Source organism: Perna viridis, chromosome 2 (genome assembly GCF_037379345.1).
Source record: "Perna viridis isolate PV_CMFRI_1.1 ecotype Kerala chromosome 2, ASM3737934v1, whole genome shotgun sequence".
Taxonomy (NCBI): Eukaryota; Metazoa; Mollusca; class Bivalvia; order Mytilida; family Mytilidae; genus Perna; species Perna viridis.
This window is the reverse complement of record NC_142446.1, coordinates 44,183,399-44,201,165: the sequence shown is the minus strand read 5'-3', so window position 1 is coordinate 44,201,165 and position 17,767 is coordinate 44,183,399. Positions and strand designations below refer to the sequence as shown.

The 17,767-nt window shown below is 33.4% G+C and overlaps 1 protein-coding gene across 2 annotated transcripts; it reads right to left on the bottom strand.

Moving 5' to 3' along the window:
- Nucleotides 1-625: 625 nt before the first annotated feature.
- On the bottom strand, nucleotides 626-7,417 carry LOC148625257 (bone morphogenetic protein 2-like). Of its 2 annotated transcripts, none has more exons than XM_088568696.1 (3): nucleotides 6,264-7,417; nucleotides 2,547-2,888; nucleotides 626-2,033 (listed from the first exon to the last, which is right to left on the bottom strand). In XM_088568696.1, the coding sequence occupies exons 2-3, from the start codon at nucleotides 2,875-2,877 to the stop codon at nucleotides 1,144-1,146; spliced, it is 1,221 nt and encodes a 406-aa protein (XP_088424822.1). In that variant the 5' UTR covers nucleotides 2,878-2,888; nucleotides 6,264-7,417; the 3' UTR covers nucleotides 626-1,143. The 2 variants fall into 2 exon arrangements, with proteins under 2 accessions (XP_088424822.1, XP_088424823.1); XM_088568697.1 differs by having other exon boundaries at nucleotides 7,205-7,381.
- Nucleotides 7,418-17,767: the final 10,350 nt, after the last annotated feature.

The window sequence follows — 17,767 nt, the reverse complement described above, 5'->3', positions numbered from 1 at the left end:
TTTTCCATTAGAGCACATCCAACCTCGTTGTGGTTTCAAACTGGCACCAGTGGTCGAAGGTAAAAACAAACAAATACCCTGCCGTCGTATTTGTGCTTGATCCTTTAAAACAATTAAATGTTTCTCCTTTGTGAACTCCTGGTTTTCTCTTTAGTAGTCCATGTTCAAGATATAAAGTGTATATCTTTCAGATCGAACATGTTTGCCTTTGGTAAAATCGCAGGTATGTCCTTGTCTGTATTTCCGATCTTACCATCGTGTTTACATGCTTGTATGGCTTGTTTGGATCGCCGCTGATTTATGACCGTCGCACTTAAAATAGAAGCGTTGTATACCCAAATAAACCTCGTTCTTAAGTCACAGAGTTATTCTCCCATGTCCAAAGCCAATATCAATGCAGATCGAAATAAAGACATCATACATGAAGCATAAATCAGGCACTGGGGGATGTTAATTACATCGGCAAAATGAAATCTTTGGTGTGGAACAACGAATCTGTATGTGAAAAGTATTTATCCGCCGTTTACCAATTCAACAAATTGACATCATTTAAAAATATGAATAGACCATGTGCACACTTATTGATTTCTGAAGATTTAATGGAGACATAACACAAACACTTGAAATGGTTTCACATTTTTATGGTACCATTACAAAATTTCTTATTTTACAACATTGTATGTACAAAAACTCCAGGGCACTCTCTGCTCTATCAAACACATTCATAAACACATGCCTTATATACCAACTACTCAAAAGACTACTAGTTTGATTTTTTGTAAAAATGGGGGGGGGGCTGAAACACATTTCATTGATGCAACATTGGAAAGGCGTTAGAGCTATAGAACTATAACTAGATGAGTTTGAATGGAAATGAATGAACTACAAGTGTTTATTGAAATGCAAGAGGTTAAAAATGACAGCACCAATGTTCAATTATGTTTTGTAGTCTTTTTCTACTCTTTTAGGACTATAACGACTAGCCCACTCTCCTTCACTCTCGAATATGCCCATTTTCTCATCCTGTCACTCATATCTGAACAATACGCTCATAACACACGCACACACAGCAATAACATTTCATACAAATAAATAAATATCACATTAACAACAAATAACAACAAGAAGAGTCACCTCCCTTTGTCACCGACATCCGCATCCTTCGACAATCATGTCTTGGTATGCTTTTAGTACAACCTTTTCATATTCGTCGATATAAAGTAAAGAAATAGGTTTAAGTTCTGTAGGTACACAACATGGTCTAGGCACAGACCGCGGGTGTATAGAATTCATCAAGTCTTGCACTATCGCATGATTTGTCGCGTTTAGATGATCGTCATATGGCCATCGGCATTCGCCGTCACAATAAAAAGCGTGATAACCTGAGGGCGCCACGATCCAATCATTCCACCCAACTTTATCAAAATCTACATATAAAGGTTTTCTACTACATGCTTTTGTAAATTTCTTCTTTTTCTTTTTTCTTCTATTTTTTCGTCTCTTATTTTTCTTCTTTTTATTTCTCTTTTTATTAGCTGCACGTTTAGTCCGACTTTGCACTTGATCGTCTGTGTAAGTCACTAGAATAGGTCTTTGTGAATGCCACTTTGACTCTTCTATAGAAGCTGACCTCCGTAACCGTACATGTTTAAAATTAGAAAAAGACGGAGACAGTTTACTAGAGGAAACTCGCACTTCAATACCATGATTCAGTTTAGGCGTTTTCCGCCATTTTAATACTGCGGGATGAATGTCTAACGGTACCCACGTGGCATTCTTTGCTCGCACATGTTTAACGTCTATTAACCTCGTAACTGCTTCTGAATTTGCATTTCCTGGCTGCATAATTTCATGCACTTCAACCCTGTGTCTGTGAATTTTTCTCTTCGTTATATTATTAGAACTAGCACTATATTTATCAAGATATACACGGAGTTCAGCAGCAGTTAACAACTCTTCTTCTGGTATAGTTGAAACATCAAATAACATAGTGACACAATTGTCCTCATCACAGGAACCGGACCCTTTGCGTTCTAGAAAAAAAAATTATTGTTAGTTTTAAGCATTAAAGTACATGATAATTTTTACTCGTTCTAGTGTTTATTCATGGTTGTCTAATTTGTTACTGTATTGATTTGTCTCTTTCTCTGTTTGTCAAAGAGTAGAAGTCGTAATCAATATAATTTATTTAATAATAAAATGATACTCCATTGACTACAAAACTCCTACAATCATACATAATTGATATAACTTCTTCAAATGCCTCTTGCTTTCAAATACGGGTGCATAATTATCAAGTCCGATTCCGTGTAGTTTTACAATATTTCAAGATGAAAACGGTTGTCAATATTGTTCCAAATTTCTTTTGATCTAATTAATAATGGTGTGGTCATTTTGGAAGGGAAACTAGGGATAAAAAAGTGGTGTCAGTATTGGTCATATTCAGATGTTCAATAATGCGTATATGTTAAAAAATAACAAATACCACTAAAACTAACTCGCAACAAAATTATGAAAATTTAAGTATATTTAAAGCATCAACAAACCTGTATGCAAATGGCTCCTGACTGTATTAGCACTTCCGGCTTTACTGTTGGCAAACAAAAAACTTGGCGAGTCTGAGTTATGAAGGTTATACAAGTCTAGCATATGCTGAGGTATTTTGATATTTGCACTTGGCTTTGGTCGACGTTTTAGTCCGAAGATTTGTAGCAACTTAGATTCAAAGTTCTGGATAATGTTTTGCTTTTCCTTATCATTATAGTTCGATAAGGCTTTGTCTAGAAGTGAGTTTCCAGTATCTATTGAATCAGCTGTGACAATCCCTTTTACCAAAACACAAGCAAGGAACAAAAAAGTCCAGAATCCGCAAATCATGATGAAATTGCCTGAAAGATAAAAAAAAATTATGTATACATAAAAATAAAAAGGGAGTTTGGTACATAACTACAAAGATACTATCAGTAATCACATGAACAATCATTAAAAATATAAAAAAAATCATTGAACAATCAACATCATCAAGTATGGTGACGACGTAAATATAATTCAACAATTGTTGGTTCCGTTTTTGACATCTTAGTTTGATGAGGCTATCGGATATTATTTGGAAATAATATGGGTTTGTTTTTTGCCACCTACAACCACACATCTTTCAGATTTATAGATGACAACATCAAATTTTACACACCGCCTGGTTGACACGTATCAGCGCTGACGAGCGTACCTCAAGTCTATTTGTCACCATAATAGGCACGACCTTGGTTTTGTTTCCCTTCAAAATGTCCATAATCATATTTCATTAGAATTTGAATTATTCCCTTGATCGTCTGTAGAAGGTAGGAGTGCACAGACAACTGACTGCGAGGTATCTTTCTTAAATATTATATTAAAGAATTACGACTATCGCGAAAAGGTTACTATTAGAATAAACGATGGAGGCGATTTGTAGTATTTGGTTCAAGAGTTCCCATTAAAGCTGTTCACGGTGTAAGAAAATACGCTAACGACTGGTAAGCACGCTATAGTTTGTAAACCGAAACGCATTAACTAGCAATACGGTTCAAAAAGTGCACTTCTTATTCTTTGAAGATTGAAGTATGAAGCACAATGCTGATCCGTATTGTTAAATTAAGCAAAAATGTCAAAACGTGTTGTATGAATTAGCTCCAGTACTGAACAGCCGAGAATCGTCATAACCAACAGCCACGCGTAAAACCCAGAAATAGACACTGGAATTAAGCATTTGAACTATTGTTTAGTATATATATAATTAGGAATTAACTACAAAAATAAAGATACGAAAAATCTGTCACCGGAAGTTAGTATGTACATTTCAGAAGAAATATGATGCAAAAAAATGCGCAAAATTATGTTTGAATTATAGATTTGTTCCTTCTTCGTTTAACATCCTTCAAAACAGAAATGAGATTAAAGTCTAACAGGTTGAGTATATAGCTGTGTGAGTAAGTTTTTTTCTTTTAATAATCAACAAAAGCATTCTTACGAATGTAAACACAGATGAAACCATACAAACTGTCTGAGTTTGAAATGAAAATAAATGGGTGAATAATCAATCGGAAAGGTCGTCTAGATAGGTCTTCTGGACAAGGGGGTAAATAAATTTTATAAACAAGAGTGATAAATTAGATAAAAATCAGTAAGAATCTCTAACCTAGCCATAAGCGAAGAAGGCAGGGTAATGTCTTGTATAGAAAGTTTCTCAAATTCCTACGAATCTAATAAATTTGATTATTTTAAAAGGACAAAACGATCTCTATTGGCAGAAGTTTACTTTTCCCGTAAGAGAGATATCAGTTTATTATCTGGGAATGTTAGAGAGCTTCGTTTTAACACCGATCCTCGAATCGACAATAAACGAGTAAAAGAATTACATTGTAATTTAGAATAGTGATAACGTTGTTAACACTGTATTCAGATAAACCAAAAGGTTCACTTCTGTTGAAAGCGCTTTATCAAAGATTAGAAACAACAGACTTAACAAATCTAGTCAAGATTGAACCTTTTAAACTTCACAAGTCATTCCTTACATCAAATACTGAACAAATCTATCAAATCACTCGGTTAATCATTTGGGTGTACTCGAAAAATTCTTAGTGTTGCGTTCGATATTGTGGTTAAAATACCATCCATCTGATTTTTACGTCCAAACATTTAGAAATAACATCAAACTTTGGCAAATATTTGCATTTTATTCTAATTGAAAGAATATACAACTCTTTTACAATTGAAGTCTGTTATCTTTTAAAGGGTGACACTCGGTACCACGAATTCAGTGTCTCTCTTCCTTTACCTTCAATATTTACATGAAAAACATATGCTGTAACTTAAAGTTTTACGTTCATATAATTGATATGCTTGTTTGAAGTAATTAATATAACAAAGTTAGGCCTACAGGTGTCTAAACAACAGAAATCAGATAAAAATACAAGATGTCGTTAAAAAAGATGAATGAAAAGGGGATCCGTTCGATTACCCAGAAAGATTTTTACACTAGATAAAAAGGACACTACAAGATTGAAAAAATATGTAGAAAATCAACAAGACGTGGTTTTATTGGTAGTCTGTTGATGGATTGGCCTCGGAGAATGATTTATTTCCTCAAGGCTAACTTGTACATCTTTGTACTAGACCAAGTATAATCTTAATGACAGAAAATGTATATTTTATTTTATTAGTCAAAAATTCATCATTCATAAAATATGTTTAAATTTTTGCTCCCATTAAAATTTTTCAAAGAATAGTCACTTACAAGTAATGCCTGTCATTTTTCAATTTTATTGCACACAATTAAAGATAAAATTTGTGAAAAGACTAAATTGTTATTTCCCTCTTGTGATTGTGTTGATAAAGAAGAGATTTGTCCGGATCTTTTAAAAACTATTCAAATTGTTTTGTATTATGCTGACAGTCAATTTTACAAAAAGAGACCCGTTTTCAAACAGACATGTTTTAAAACTTTTATGTTGTGCTTTTAGTCTTATAAAGAATCGAATATTTTACGAGTTCATCAATCAAACTCGATTTAACGTTGTAAAGGATCAAGTTTAATGTTCTATTTTATTTTCGCAAATCCTTAAGTTTTCTAAAAGGAAATCTCGCTGATGTGAAAACCACAGGTGACCGCCATTTAAAAATGCATACAATACCGCCTATTATAAATGGATGCTTAATTTCTCTTTCATCACTGAGAATAAATATACCTGAATATTAAATCTTTTTTTATCAGGTGGTGTAGGCTTGCATAGTTTACATTTAGCCTACTGCTCCGTTCATTTAACGGTTTTAGTTCAGTATCAAAACGCTTATGTGTCCGACTGTGTCTATTAAAGCTCTCATTCCATGGGATAAAACATATTTCGAAGCTAATTCCCCGTGTAGGATAAACTATGATAGCTAACTTGTCTCGCATAAGAATTCCAGTGCTGTAAGCCCACATTCCCCTTCAATAATCTTAACTGCATTCAGCAAATGCGAAATGTGACCCCATTTTAAACATGTAAAATAAAGTGGGGTCAATAAAGAGCAAAAGAAACTCGACTTCTGTGACGTTTAACCCTTGATCCTACGTGCCTAAAGTTCGTCTGTTTCTAGTAACCACACACAGTCCGCGTCTAATACATTCGTTATTTACATGCTCTTTTGTATGACCCTAGTTGTATACAGAGTGTAGTAAAATTCTGAATTTACATGACCCTGAGTATTCTAATCAAGTTACGAGAGACAACGAATATATTACTTACACGTCCGATTTGGAAGACCTCTAGCCCGTCCATTTGTAGGTCGTGGTTAAAATCCACATGCGGTGGCATAGTTCACATTGTTATAAATATTCCGAGATAATTAACTCCTCCGCTCAAAAATATCAAACTTTAACACACTTAAATCCCGTTACAAAACTATTTAACTAGACGTTATTCATTGTTCCATTGACATCCATCGACAATATAATCGAATACAATTTGTTCGTAATTAGAAACCGCTACTCTTTTACGGTTGTTGCAAAAATATCATAATTTTCCTACAAATAGTACACTGGGTATTCCTAGCAGTAATTCATCTACTAAATCACATTGGTAAATATACAAGTTCCTTTCTCAACAATGCTCATTGATTTACAAGTTCTTATGGATTAGCAAAAAATACTTTTTAATCACTGATAATTTCGACACATGTGGAAAGCTTAACGTCTCGTTTTCATTGGTGCAAGGGGGAGGTACCTTAACTTTAACACAGAATGTGGCGCTTGCGCAAATAACTGTCACTTTACACGGTGACGTATTTTTCCTTTGTAGACAGGTACGTCAGTCAAATTTGCTTGTAGAAAGAAACAATTGGTTCAAGTCCTATTCTAACCGTTTTCGCTTTTAAGCAAAAGGAAACTTATCAGAAAATCACGGAAGTTTACTTGAGAAAACTAGTTAAAAATATTTTTGGATTTCATTCATAAAAATGGTAGATCGATTTTTGTGTATAACGAAGAGTCTAACAAAATGTTTGTACATTTCACTTTTAAATACCACTAGATTAAAAAGATTAAATTTCAAAGTAAGTTTACATTCCGCTCAGTTGAGCAATCCATTCTATATTTGTATTCATTTACTTAAAATATTTTGCCATTAAATATTTAGTTAATGGTAATTTTGTAACTGATTTTAAATTTCTAAGTGACTCGTAAATTTACCTTGTATAATCTACGTATTCGATAAGTATTTCTGAATATCTTCTCTTCTCTGTGAAATATCGAGTATTTTTCAGGTTCGTTAAAGCACTAAGTTGTGAATATTGCACATTTGAATTCTGGAGTAATACTAACATCGTATATATTCCGACTTTGTTGTTTTAAGTTGAGATTCCTCTAGACCTACTCATATGCTCTGCTAAACAAATCGAAAATTAATAATTTAACTTTAATAGTAATTAAATTTACCTGTACATTTTATTGATTAAAGTGAAGTATGCTGTCATTGTTTTTCTTAATCACTTTGGAGTGCCTATATTACTCAATATATCCTAATCAAGGGTGTTCACCACAGATGGTCAAGGGTGAAGTAATCGATTGCGTAAAACATATGATTGATTAATGCAATCAACATGTTGATTTTATATTAAAAACAAAAAATTAAATCAACATTTAGTGGTATGTGTTACATTTTGATTTTTTCGGCCTTTTGGTGTGTAGTCAAAGAGGAGAAAACATGAATAATATTCTCGCTATTATCACACCTTCTTAACAAATTTATACTTTTGGTACCAACTAAATTCTACAATTTGTATTTTATACCACTGGCTTTTTAAGAGAATGGGGGATCAATTAATATGGAAGAGGAATGTATCTTCTTTTTTCCCACACCATTCGAGTGCTTATTATATTCTCTGATAAGTTTTTTTATTGGTTTAGGCTTTAAATAAGCAATTACAAAGATGAATATTGCTGAAATATTGTCTCGTTAGTAATGGGTTATATTTTGTGGCCGTTCGACCAAGCAATTTATTTAGTATTTTTTTTATCTGGAAATGTATGGACAAACTTATGATTAAATCTGGGAATGTATGGACAAACTTATGATTATATCGACATGACCAGATAACCGAAAAAGTCGAGAATACGAATGTGAAATTTGATTTATTTTACTTTTTAAGTCAGAACATGGTTACAGAACAGGCGCGAATCCAAGGACGGGTGTGCCTTACGTACGCACCCCACCCCCCGTAGAATTATTATTATTTTTTGTTATATATAAAATCTTGATTTTCCATAAATTTTACTCCAAATTTTCTTTAATTCTATTTACGCCCCCCCCCCTCCCCCAACCTGAGATCCTGAATCCGCTCCTGCAGAAGAAATTTCAATTAAATCATAAAAACACGACTACTAATGACTTGGTCGAATAAAAAGCAACCCGGAAATAAAGTTGAATAATTAAAGAAGATGAGTGCGTGTTAGTGACATTTCTTTTTTCGAATGATCTGGAAAAAGTATTTTATCCCACTATCTTCCGTATAATACTTTACTTAAATAATAAAAATTGTCTATCCCACAAATACATTTGAGTATAATTTATCTAGCAATATACTTCATAAGTGGGTTTAACAATTTGAAAAAAAATATAGTAGCATAAAATGACAAATTTTCAACATTTTCGTCCAAAGCAAATAGAATGTAAGTAGATACATTCCATGTATAATTTGTAGGTGTAAACCATCGTAGGCAAAGTGACAACTAAATTCTGGTAAATTTGAAATTAAGAACTTCTCAGATACGTAAAAGGACCGAAACAGCTGTGCAAACATATATTTGGTCATAAAATAAAATTACAACGAAAAGTTTACTCGCTTAATAACCTGTAAACAATGATAAAGTCTACTAAATAAAGACCCTCTCACTCATTCCTACGTATCATAAACAGATAAACTAACACTTCCATCCCTTTTATATATACCCTTCAAGTTATGGGGGTAGATTGATATTCTTTGGGTATTTACGGCATGTCGGTTAATTTGGGATTTTGAGGTGAAGAAGTGATATCCTTAGTTTAAAATATGCCGTAATAATTATGTCGGTTGTCTGGATATTAGTCTTTTTTTTACGTGAATAAAGAAAATGAAGAAATTTATATTAAAGCAAAATTAATCAGAAAATCCAGTTATTCTTGCTGTTTTTGCAGTCCGTCTAACTGTAACCTACAAACATGTTCCAACAATTGGGTTTATTTAATGTACCTAACAGAAATATAAGTTAATAAATAACATCACGCAAAAATAGTCATTTATTGTATATTACTTGTTAACTATTGGAAATGCCGTCTCGTGGACATTTTCCAAACTAACTTTGCTATTCTAATGTTAAGACATGTCGAGAACGAAACAATTTCAAAGAAATAAGACACCATTATATCTAAAATCTCAGTCATTCCACAAAATAGTTTGCCCTAATTGAGACCAAATGTGCCATGATATCTAAGTTCGATGAAGACAGTTTTAGAAGGATTTTTTTCCAGACAGATGTTTCGTCGATCACGACAAATGCGTACAGCAATAGATACACTAGAACGATTTATCTATGGCTAGCTGGTGATCGACTTAGTCCACCTAAAACTGCTGTATTTCGTAACTAGTACTGGTATGTGATTAAGGTCACACAACAACTGCAATCTCACTGGTTCTATAGAAACATACCATAGAACGACTGAACTCTTTCATAGAACTACTTTACGAAGATAAATTAAATAAACTCATTCTCAATGGGCTATACATGTACATGTATTACTAAAAGATTTGGACCACCTTATTAGCCTGAGACAATAATATCGAAAAGCATGGCCGCTCTCATATTGAACAGACAAAACCTGCTATGGAATGAAAGTTCAATGACGAGTTGTTTAATCTGACGACCGATCGCACCACTTCAGCTGGGAATGCTCAACAAATAACATTCGAACGTAAAAATAATTCTGTTTAGTATTTTTTATTGAAAACTTGTGTTATTCAGCAATCAAATGATCATATCATAATTTTTCATTCACAAGATATCAATTTTGATCATAGCCAGATCTGCAGTGTGTACTCCTGTTAACAGACATGTCGCATGCACAGCTTCATCAACAAAAGCAAACAGAGGATATGGTTAAGTCAGACTGATATAGTCTTTATTTTTTCGTTTTCGAGTTTTCTCTGCTTCCTATCAGAGATTGTGGTTTATCTGTCCTACAACTTTGACGAATGTGGAAGTACAATTTTCATCAAACCACATTCTCTTGCTTAACAAGGCGACGTCACGTCCTTCCATTGTAATGGATCCGGCTGTTACAAGGATTTCAGAACATTCACAAAATTTATGCATGCATTCGTCATTCATAAAAGTCTGTGGTTTTCTGACTCTCTAGTGTGTTTACCTTCACTTGTAATCATACCTTAAAGGTTAATTAAAGGATTATGGGAAAGATTGGTGTTTGCCTTTTTGCTAAGTCTGGATTGTCTCAATACGTTTTTAACATGTCTTTGAACTTTATTAATGTTTTTGTTATTTAAAAGTGCATGTAAGTAGAAAATTATCAAACAAACTTCTTGAAACAGTAACGATCGAGAACGCAGGTCCTACTTTCTATAAAAATTGGAAAATAACACCAAAATAAACTCCGTTTACTTATTGAAAAGACACCTATTAAACAACCATTGTAGCACTTCAATTGAACCAATGTTAACCGCCCCTTTACAACGAAAACAGAAAAAAACAATTCCGCCCCTGTCACTTATTTTAAAGCAGAGCAATTTGTTCCTTTTCTGTCTTTACCTCGACCAGGTGTTTGACAGTCAGAAATTGGTAAAGTATTACTTATTTTTGAAAACAATTTATGGGAATGCGCATTGTGACAAGGGCTTTAAAGGAAAAAAGACTGGCGGGCTCCGCCTCCTTAAGGAAAATAGGTCGTGCACCTGCGCTACTGTTTAAGCTAATAACCTTTTAACTTTAATAGACTGGCCTTTGGTGTTCGTGTCAATAAGGAGTTTACTTTAAAAACATACAAAACCATGCACATTGTCCCGTGCTTGCTCTATTTTCCGGGCTAAAGCCATTTACTGTAAAGAGTTGTGTCAGCTTTTGTGTCGAAACATCTGGGCTATCGAAACGGCGATGGGTTACAGGATAACGTTGTCCCCATTTAGAGATTAGAGCTAAGCTTGAAAAGTCTTTTTGTAGTTTTTCATAGACGATTATAACGATTTTATAGACGATTTTTTATGATTTACATGTTAATGTCAATTCTCTGCGAAGGACTTTGTTACTATTCATGACTTGATCGTTTTTTAAATATTTTAAATAATTTTATGACTTATTTCGTTATAGTTGTTATTACATACGTGAAATACTGGTCATTACTATCAGTCCCTGTAAGAATCAGTTAGTCGGTGAAACATGGTATGAAAAAAAAACATTTTGACTATTTGCACCATCAGAATCAAGGAAAACAGACAATTTTCCATATCATGCTAGACCATTGAGTGACAGTATCACTGAAACGCACAGAAAATGAACATTTCAAGGCAGATATAACTGTCACTCAAACCTCATTTTTCTAAGATTCTATTGAAAAAAATTCTGCGCAAAGCCAGTGATGCAGAGATCAAATAACGGTCTTTTCAAATAGAGAAAGTATCCTTGAGTGATATTACATTGTCAGATTGGTGGGGTTTCGACATGCATGTTTCTGATTTTTTCCCATTTTGCCTGATTCTTACAAACACTTACAGTTAATTGTTATGTTGAAGCAACTGAAAGTAACGTGATTTTTAACATTTTGTTGATATTCTGTACAATTCTGATAATCTTTAATTGTTGGTTTGACTCAGTTACGTTAACATCTGACGCCAATTAAAATCTTTTTAATCTATTAATTGGAACTTTGGATTTTTAACTTTGAAGACGGCAATGCAATTAGTGGAATTCGTTTTAACTTAAATTTCATTTTGTGCGTTTCTGTTTTAATTTCTGAAAAAAAATCGGGGAACGGCTAGATACCATGGAAAGTATCAATCTTCGCGGTCATCCTACACATACGAGAGAGAAAACAAACCACAAGTTTTAAACTACACGTGTAATAAATGAAAAGAAAAATAACATAATTTCTATATTATTGTCAATATGAAAACCAACTTCCTTACAACTGCAAATAGCAAAAACTGGTAGTACAGTCACTATAACTATCAGATAATTAATAAAAACAACTTGTAAAAGTGACATGGCAATAATACATTTCTGACAGGGACATTTTTTATTGACGTTGTGGACCGGTCATTCTTTGTTGATGGTCATCTGTTATCATTAGTAAACAGGTACGCACATATGTCAAAATGTCTATGTTATTATTATGAATTGTAAGTAATAATGAGTTCAGTAACTTGTCAAACTTGTAATTACTACTTGTACGACCTGACCGTTAATTGTTTTTGATGAGCAGCGGCAGATGCCGTTAATTTATCCTTAGAACTTATTCTTGTCATGAATTTGAATTTTGGTTTCTCATTTATAAAACAGTATACTTTGATGAGTGCATGTAACAAACACGAATTTCTAATCGACCAACAAAATATTTTTACCCGTACATAACCTGATTCACATACGTCTTCGAAATCTTTGTAATATCCCGGCGTTACTATATTTAAAAACAGGGAATGACCTTTTCAAAAGCCCGAAACATTTCTTTTTTATATTCAAGGCTTCTGCTTTAAGAATTACTGAATATTGGAGTCAGAAAACCAATGAGCTAATTGCACGAGTTATTTAAAGACCGGTCAGAATCTTTACTTGTTCAACAAATAGAGATGACACTTGTTCTGACGTATATTCTCATAATTAGATAATAGGCAAGGTTTTCGCCCAGAGAACCCCTTCATAACTTCACATGTTTACACCTTTAGTAATGCATTTACTGTAAAAGTGCCAGAAACAAATAAAACACGAACATTTCTAAAATAGCCATCAGAGGTGGGAATCGGTGATCTGTTTTTATTTAACATAACACCTCACTTTCCAGACTAAAAGTATAAGCAGAAACAGGATAAGTTAATTTAGAGCCAGATACATCAATCTCTGCTAAAATTCATATGATTAAATACACCCCCATATCATGCAAATCATCAAAGGAAGATCTAAATTAAGTTAAAATCGCATCAATCCGTTCATTCATCGCGCACTCTAGTTCTTTGTGCCTTGGCTACATGTACACGTATATTGCGTAACGGTACAGATCAGAAGAAGTCGCAGCCGTAAAACCACTTGTTTTATTTATGTTTCCGATGCTTTTCATAGAGGAAATCAAATTAAAAGATAAACCAAAGTGCATTGCATTGATAATGCATTTCATGAATGAAAGAGGTAAAAGTGAGGCTAGACTTTATAAACGAGGAATCAGAATTCCTTAATCCTCCGCTTAATAGCTCAGGCCATTAGTAAAAAGTCCAAACACCACGCCTTTTGTACTAGGAACTGGAATAGTTCTATTAGAAGGAAGTTGTCAATGTTTCATCATAGTCATATGTAATGAAAAAGAGAATTTAATTCTTCTTTCGGTTATGTGTATATAGTAGTTTTAATCGCCGATTTGGAAAGGACATGGTCGATGCGTTACAAATTAGACAACTCTGGAATTTCAATTAAATTATGAAACGAGCGAGTTCTTTCGCCTATATTTTTTATGAAACTAGTAATATTCCTTACAATCATGTATCCATAAATTGTCATTTTGCAATAGTTAAAAAAACTTAAGGTCTTGTACGAGCAACTTGTTTAAAACATTTCAAATAATAATAAAAACATCAATAGGAGATAAATATAAAGTGATAAGGCTTGTCCAGAGAGAAGTTGGCTTCTCCGAATGATTATAGTGAAGCTATTTCCTGCTACGTCTTCTTGTTTTCAAATAGGGAATAGCTATGAAGCAACGCTGAGTTTCTATTGTCTAAATGCCAAGCTATTTTATAACATCTAGCCTTTTGAGTGGTATACAAGTACTATCAAATACCAGACCCAGTCTGACCACAAATCACTTGACTTCACCAGACCTCCACAATCCTATTTAGGAGATCAGTCGCCTGCACATGCAAGAAAAGAGTAAAGTAATGACACAAAGTAGTCCTAATATTGCACTCTATCATTCTCCTAGTTTAGTAGAGGTACATGTATACAAATTTGGTGTCATCTGAATGAATCAGCAGTAACCTAAAAACTTTTTTCAGTGTAGGATAAAACAATTCTGAACAAAAACTTTAGGCACTTTGGTATGACTTAATTTCAAAACGGAAGTAGTGAATTCTACACCTGTCTACTTTCACTTTATCGCATTTTAGGCACATAAACTATGTTGGTATTTTTATGAGAGTTAAGGTAGAGGGAGACCATCTTAATGAAAAACCCCACCAGCACCATCTGTACTGATGTAAAAAATGTTTTTAGCCTTATTGATAGCTGAATTTAACACAGAAAATTATGGAGACCAGAAATAGTGGTATGACACCTATTTAATTAAACGTAGTAAGTTGTGATAGAAAGAGAAAACGTTCACGGAACAGGAAAACCACTACAAACTCCATGAACACAAAATTATCACGTGTTCATAGGTACAAGAAGTATTGTATACACACACCTCCTTATGCTGTCCGTGGCGTGATATGAACAAAGTTGTTCTAGGGGACAAGTGCGAAACTTTCGGAATCTATTAGTATATACATGACGTCATTCGAACTTGGCGAAGATGGCGTAAGCGAACACCTGAACTAGCAGACAGCAACTGCGCTGACCACAAAATTTTAAATGTACATGGATTCCTCCCACCACTGATTTATTGACAGAGATTTTTTCAATTACGCTAATTAGGCAGGTGCATATATGGTATGTTGAAACACGACGTTGACACGTTATTTGATCTCATTGTTCATACAAGGAAATAATATTTAATGTAACTTGTAAACAAACAAAACCTGACAAATTCGTGTTTACCTAAATGGTAAATCAAACGAACGCACAGTTATACAGGCAAACTTTTCCACAGGCATTTCCCTTGTTATCACACTAATTTCATGTGAAAGGGGATTTACCTTGTAATTGACCACCTTTAAAGATTCTAAGAATTTTCTTTGTTTTTGAAAAAAAAAATCATTTTTAAGAAAAAAGGTAAATAAAAGTTCCTACTAGTTTTATCGCACATACATATGTATTATTATCCATTTATTGGATTTGTGACTCGTTAGTGTCTTACATATGTTACCATTCTGCTCGTATATTTGTAAGGAGTTGAAGCCGCCTTTCTCCGCTTACATTTCATTTAATATCGTTCATAGGTTAAATTTAACCTAAGTACTGCAATGGTTCTCCTGATTGTGTTGTCTGAACTCCCTGCATATGACTTTCATTAAGTACATTCAACACAACTGATACGACTAAAATTCTTTTAATATATACATGCACTGATAACAAGGCTGTCCCCTGTCCCATCATGTTTGTAATCATTATGTGACAAACATACTTGAATATTCATTCACTGATTAAACAAATTGAGAGATATGCCCACGAATTGACCTCATTGTGTGAGGACATGCTTCGTGGACTTTTTTTTTTGTATTTTTACTAGTACCTCAAATGCTAATATTTAATGATTAGGTCACGAAAAACACTTTGTAATATTACAGGTATAGATAAATAATCAACGTCAGATGGTGGTATATTATGTTTGACACATCTACTCCTCTTACAAAACTCTTACGTATTTTTAAAACGTTATTCGTTATGTGTAAAGCATCTTTGGAAATCTGATTCAAATTTCAAAAGAAGTTGACAGTTTCACTTGACTTCGATAATTTGTAACATTTAATGATGTACAAATTGTCATGAACAACACACAAGTTCTGATATCAAGTTCTGTCAAATCAATTCCTTTGCACTTTTTCTTTTACAATTCTAGTTTTCAGAAGATATATCAAGACATTTTTTTTTTCTTTTTTTTTGTTTGTTTGCCTTTTTTCTTGTTTTTTTTTAATTCTTTATTTTTTGTTTATGCTTTGTTCCAGTATTTTGCAATTTATGAATATACCTGTAAACACGTGATTAAAATGGCTATTTTGGTTTTACTAACCTCTGCGAAGGCAATAGTTCAAACGAATTGTTATCTTAACCCTGAAAACTATTCTAGAAATTAAAGCTTTCGTAAAACGTATAGTGTCATGAGGGTATTTTTAGAAACGCCGAGAAAATTGTTTAAAGTAAAAAAGTGCGGTATTTATTAGATAATTGATAAACAAATATGTATTTATAGCATTTCTTGCTATCAGATACGCTATAATTTAATCATTTAGGCTGAAAATACGGATATTGTATATCGTGGGCGATCCGTACCAAATAAACTTATATAAACTATGAGTCGATCTCCGGACAGCTATCTGTCTACGGTTCGTTACCATTGCACTCCTGGTGCAATAATATCAAACCACAGAAAGGGGAACGACATTGATTTTGATAAAAGCAATTTGGAACAATTATTTTATACAGCTGATGTTAAATCGCTCAATTTTTAGAATTAACTGATTTTCAATATTGTTTACTCGTGGCAGATTATGTTTAAATCCTATAACAATACCTGGTTTTCTAATTATTTTGGCGGGAAACCACCTGTAGCTATCTTCTGCCAAAACGCGATGTAATATTTTGACATCTTGAAATTTCCAGAGAGAAGTCTCGATAAACCAAGAATATAAGAAAGATTGCAATACAAGTACCCTTTTAGTAAACATTTTTGTTAGCATGATATAGTGCAGGTGCTGAACAAATTTGAAGAAACAAGTTTGGAAAGAGCGATAAAATGCATTATAAACACGAACTGTTTGTTTCGATGTAGGTATCGTCTGATCTTGTATGCCTGTTTGATGTTCTAGGTAATGTAACAATAAACTTAAAATGTCTCTGTCATTGCTGGTTGTTCTGATCCCGTCTTACAATTACCAGGTGCGTTCGATTTGTTGTTTGGAATTTGGCATGATTTTGATGAACGTGCTATGCCGTGTGTACCGGTAAAACAGAGATAATTCCCGAACACACCCAACTCCTGAAAACAAGTACGAATCATTCGCGTTATCAGCATTATGATAATTGATTATTAAATCCAAAATACTTGGGTATTGAGATCATTACACAAGGGAAAAGCAATGTACATCATAGACTACTATACACGATTACAAAACATATCGAAAACGGTTGAAGTAGCCTTATGTTATGAACACAATGATACATACATTATGGAATACATACTATCAAGACTGATTTATGAACCATCAGCGAGAAAAAGTTGGACATAACAACCTTCTGCCAGAAATATATATAGGGAATCTAAACTTTAACGAACTTTAAGCTTGTTTTTGCGCTCCTTTGCGTCCAAGGGCGTCAGGGTTACTCCACAATCTCCTGCTACGGTCCTACAGAAATACAGACCCCCCTAGATACCAAAATTATTAAACTGTATGTGTGTAAGTATTATGGTGTTAAAAGCACAAAATGAAATGTTTTGTTACATGTAAATTATAGACAAATTGCTCATATATTAGTGACATATCTAGTTACATTGAATACTGTTATAATGTTTTCTGGACATTTTCGAAATGAAGAAACAATTATTCTATGAGATTCTCAAATAATATAAGTTTTCCAAACCTTTACCCTAGAGTGTTGTCTAATATAATTCACGAATGATTTTTCTTGCTT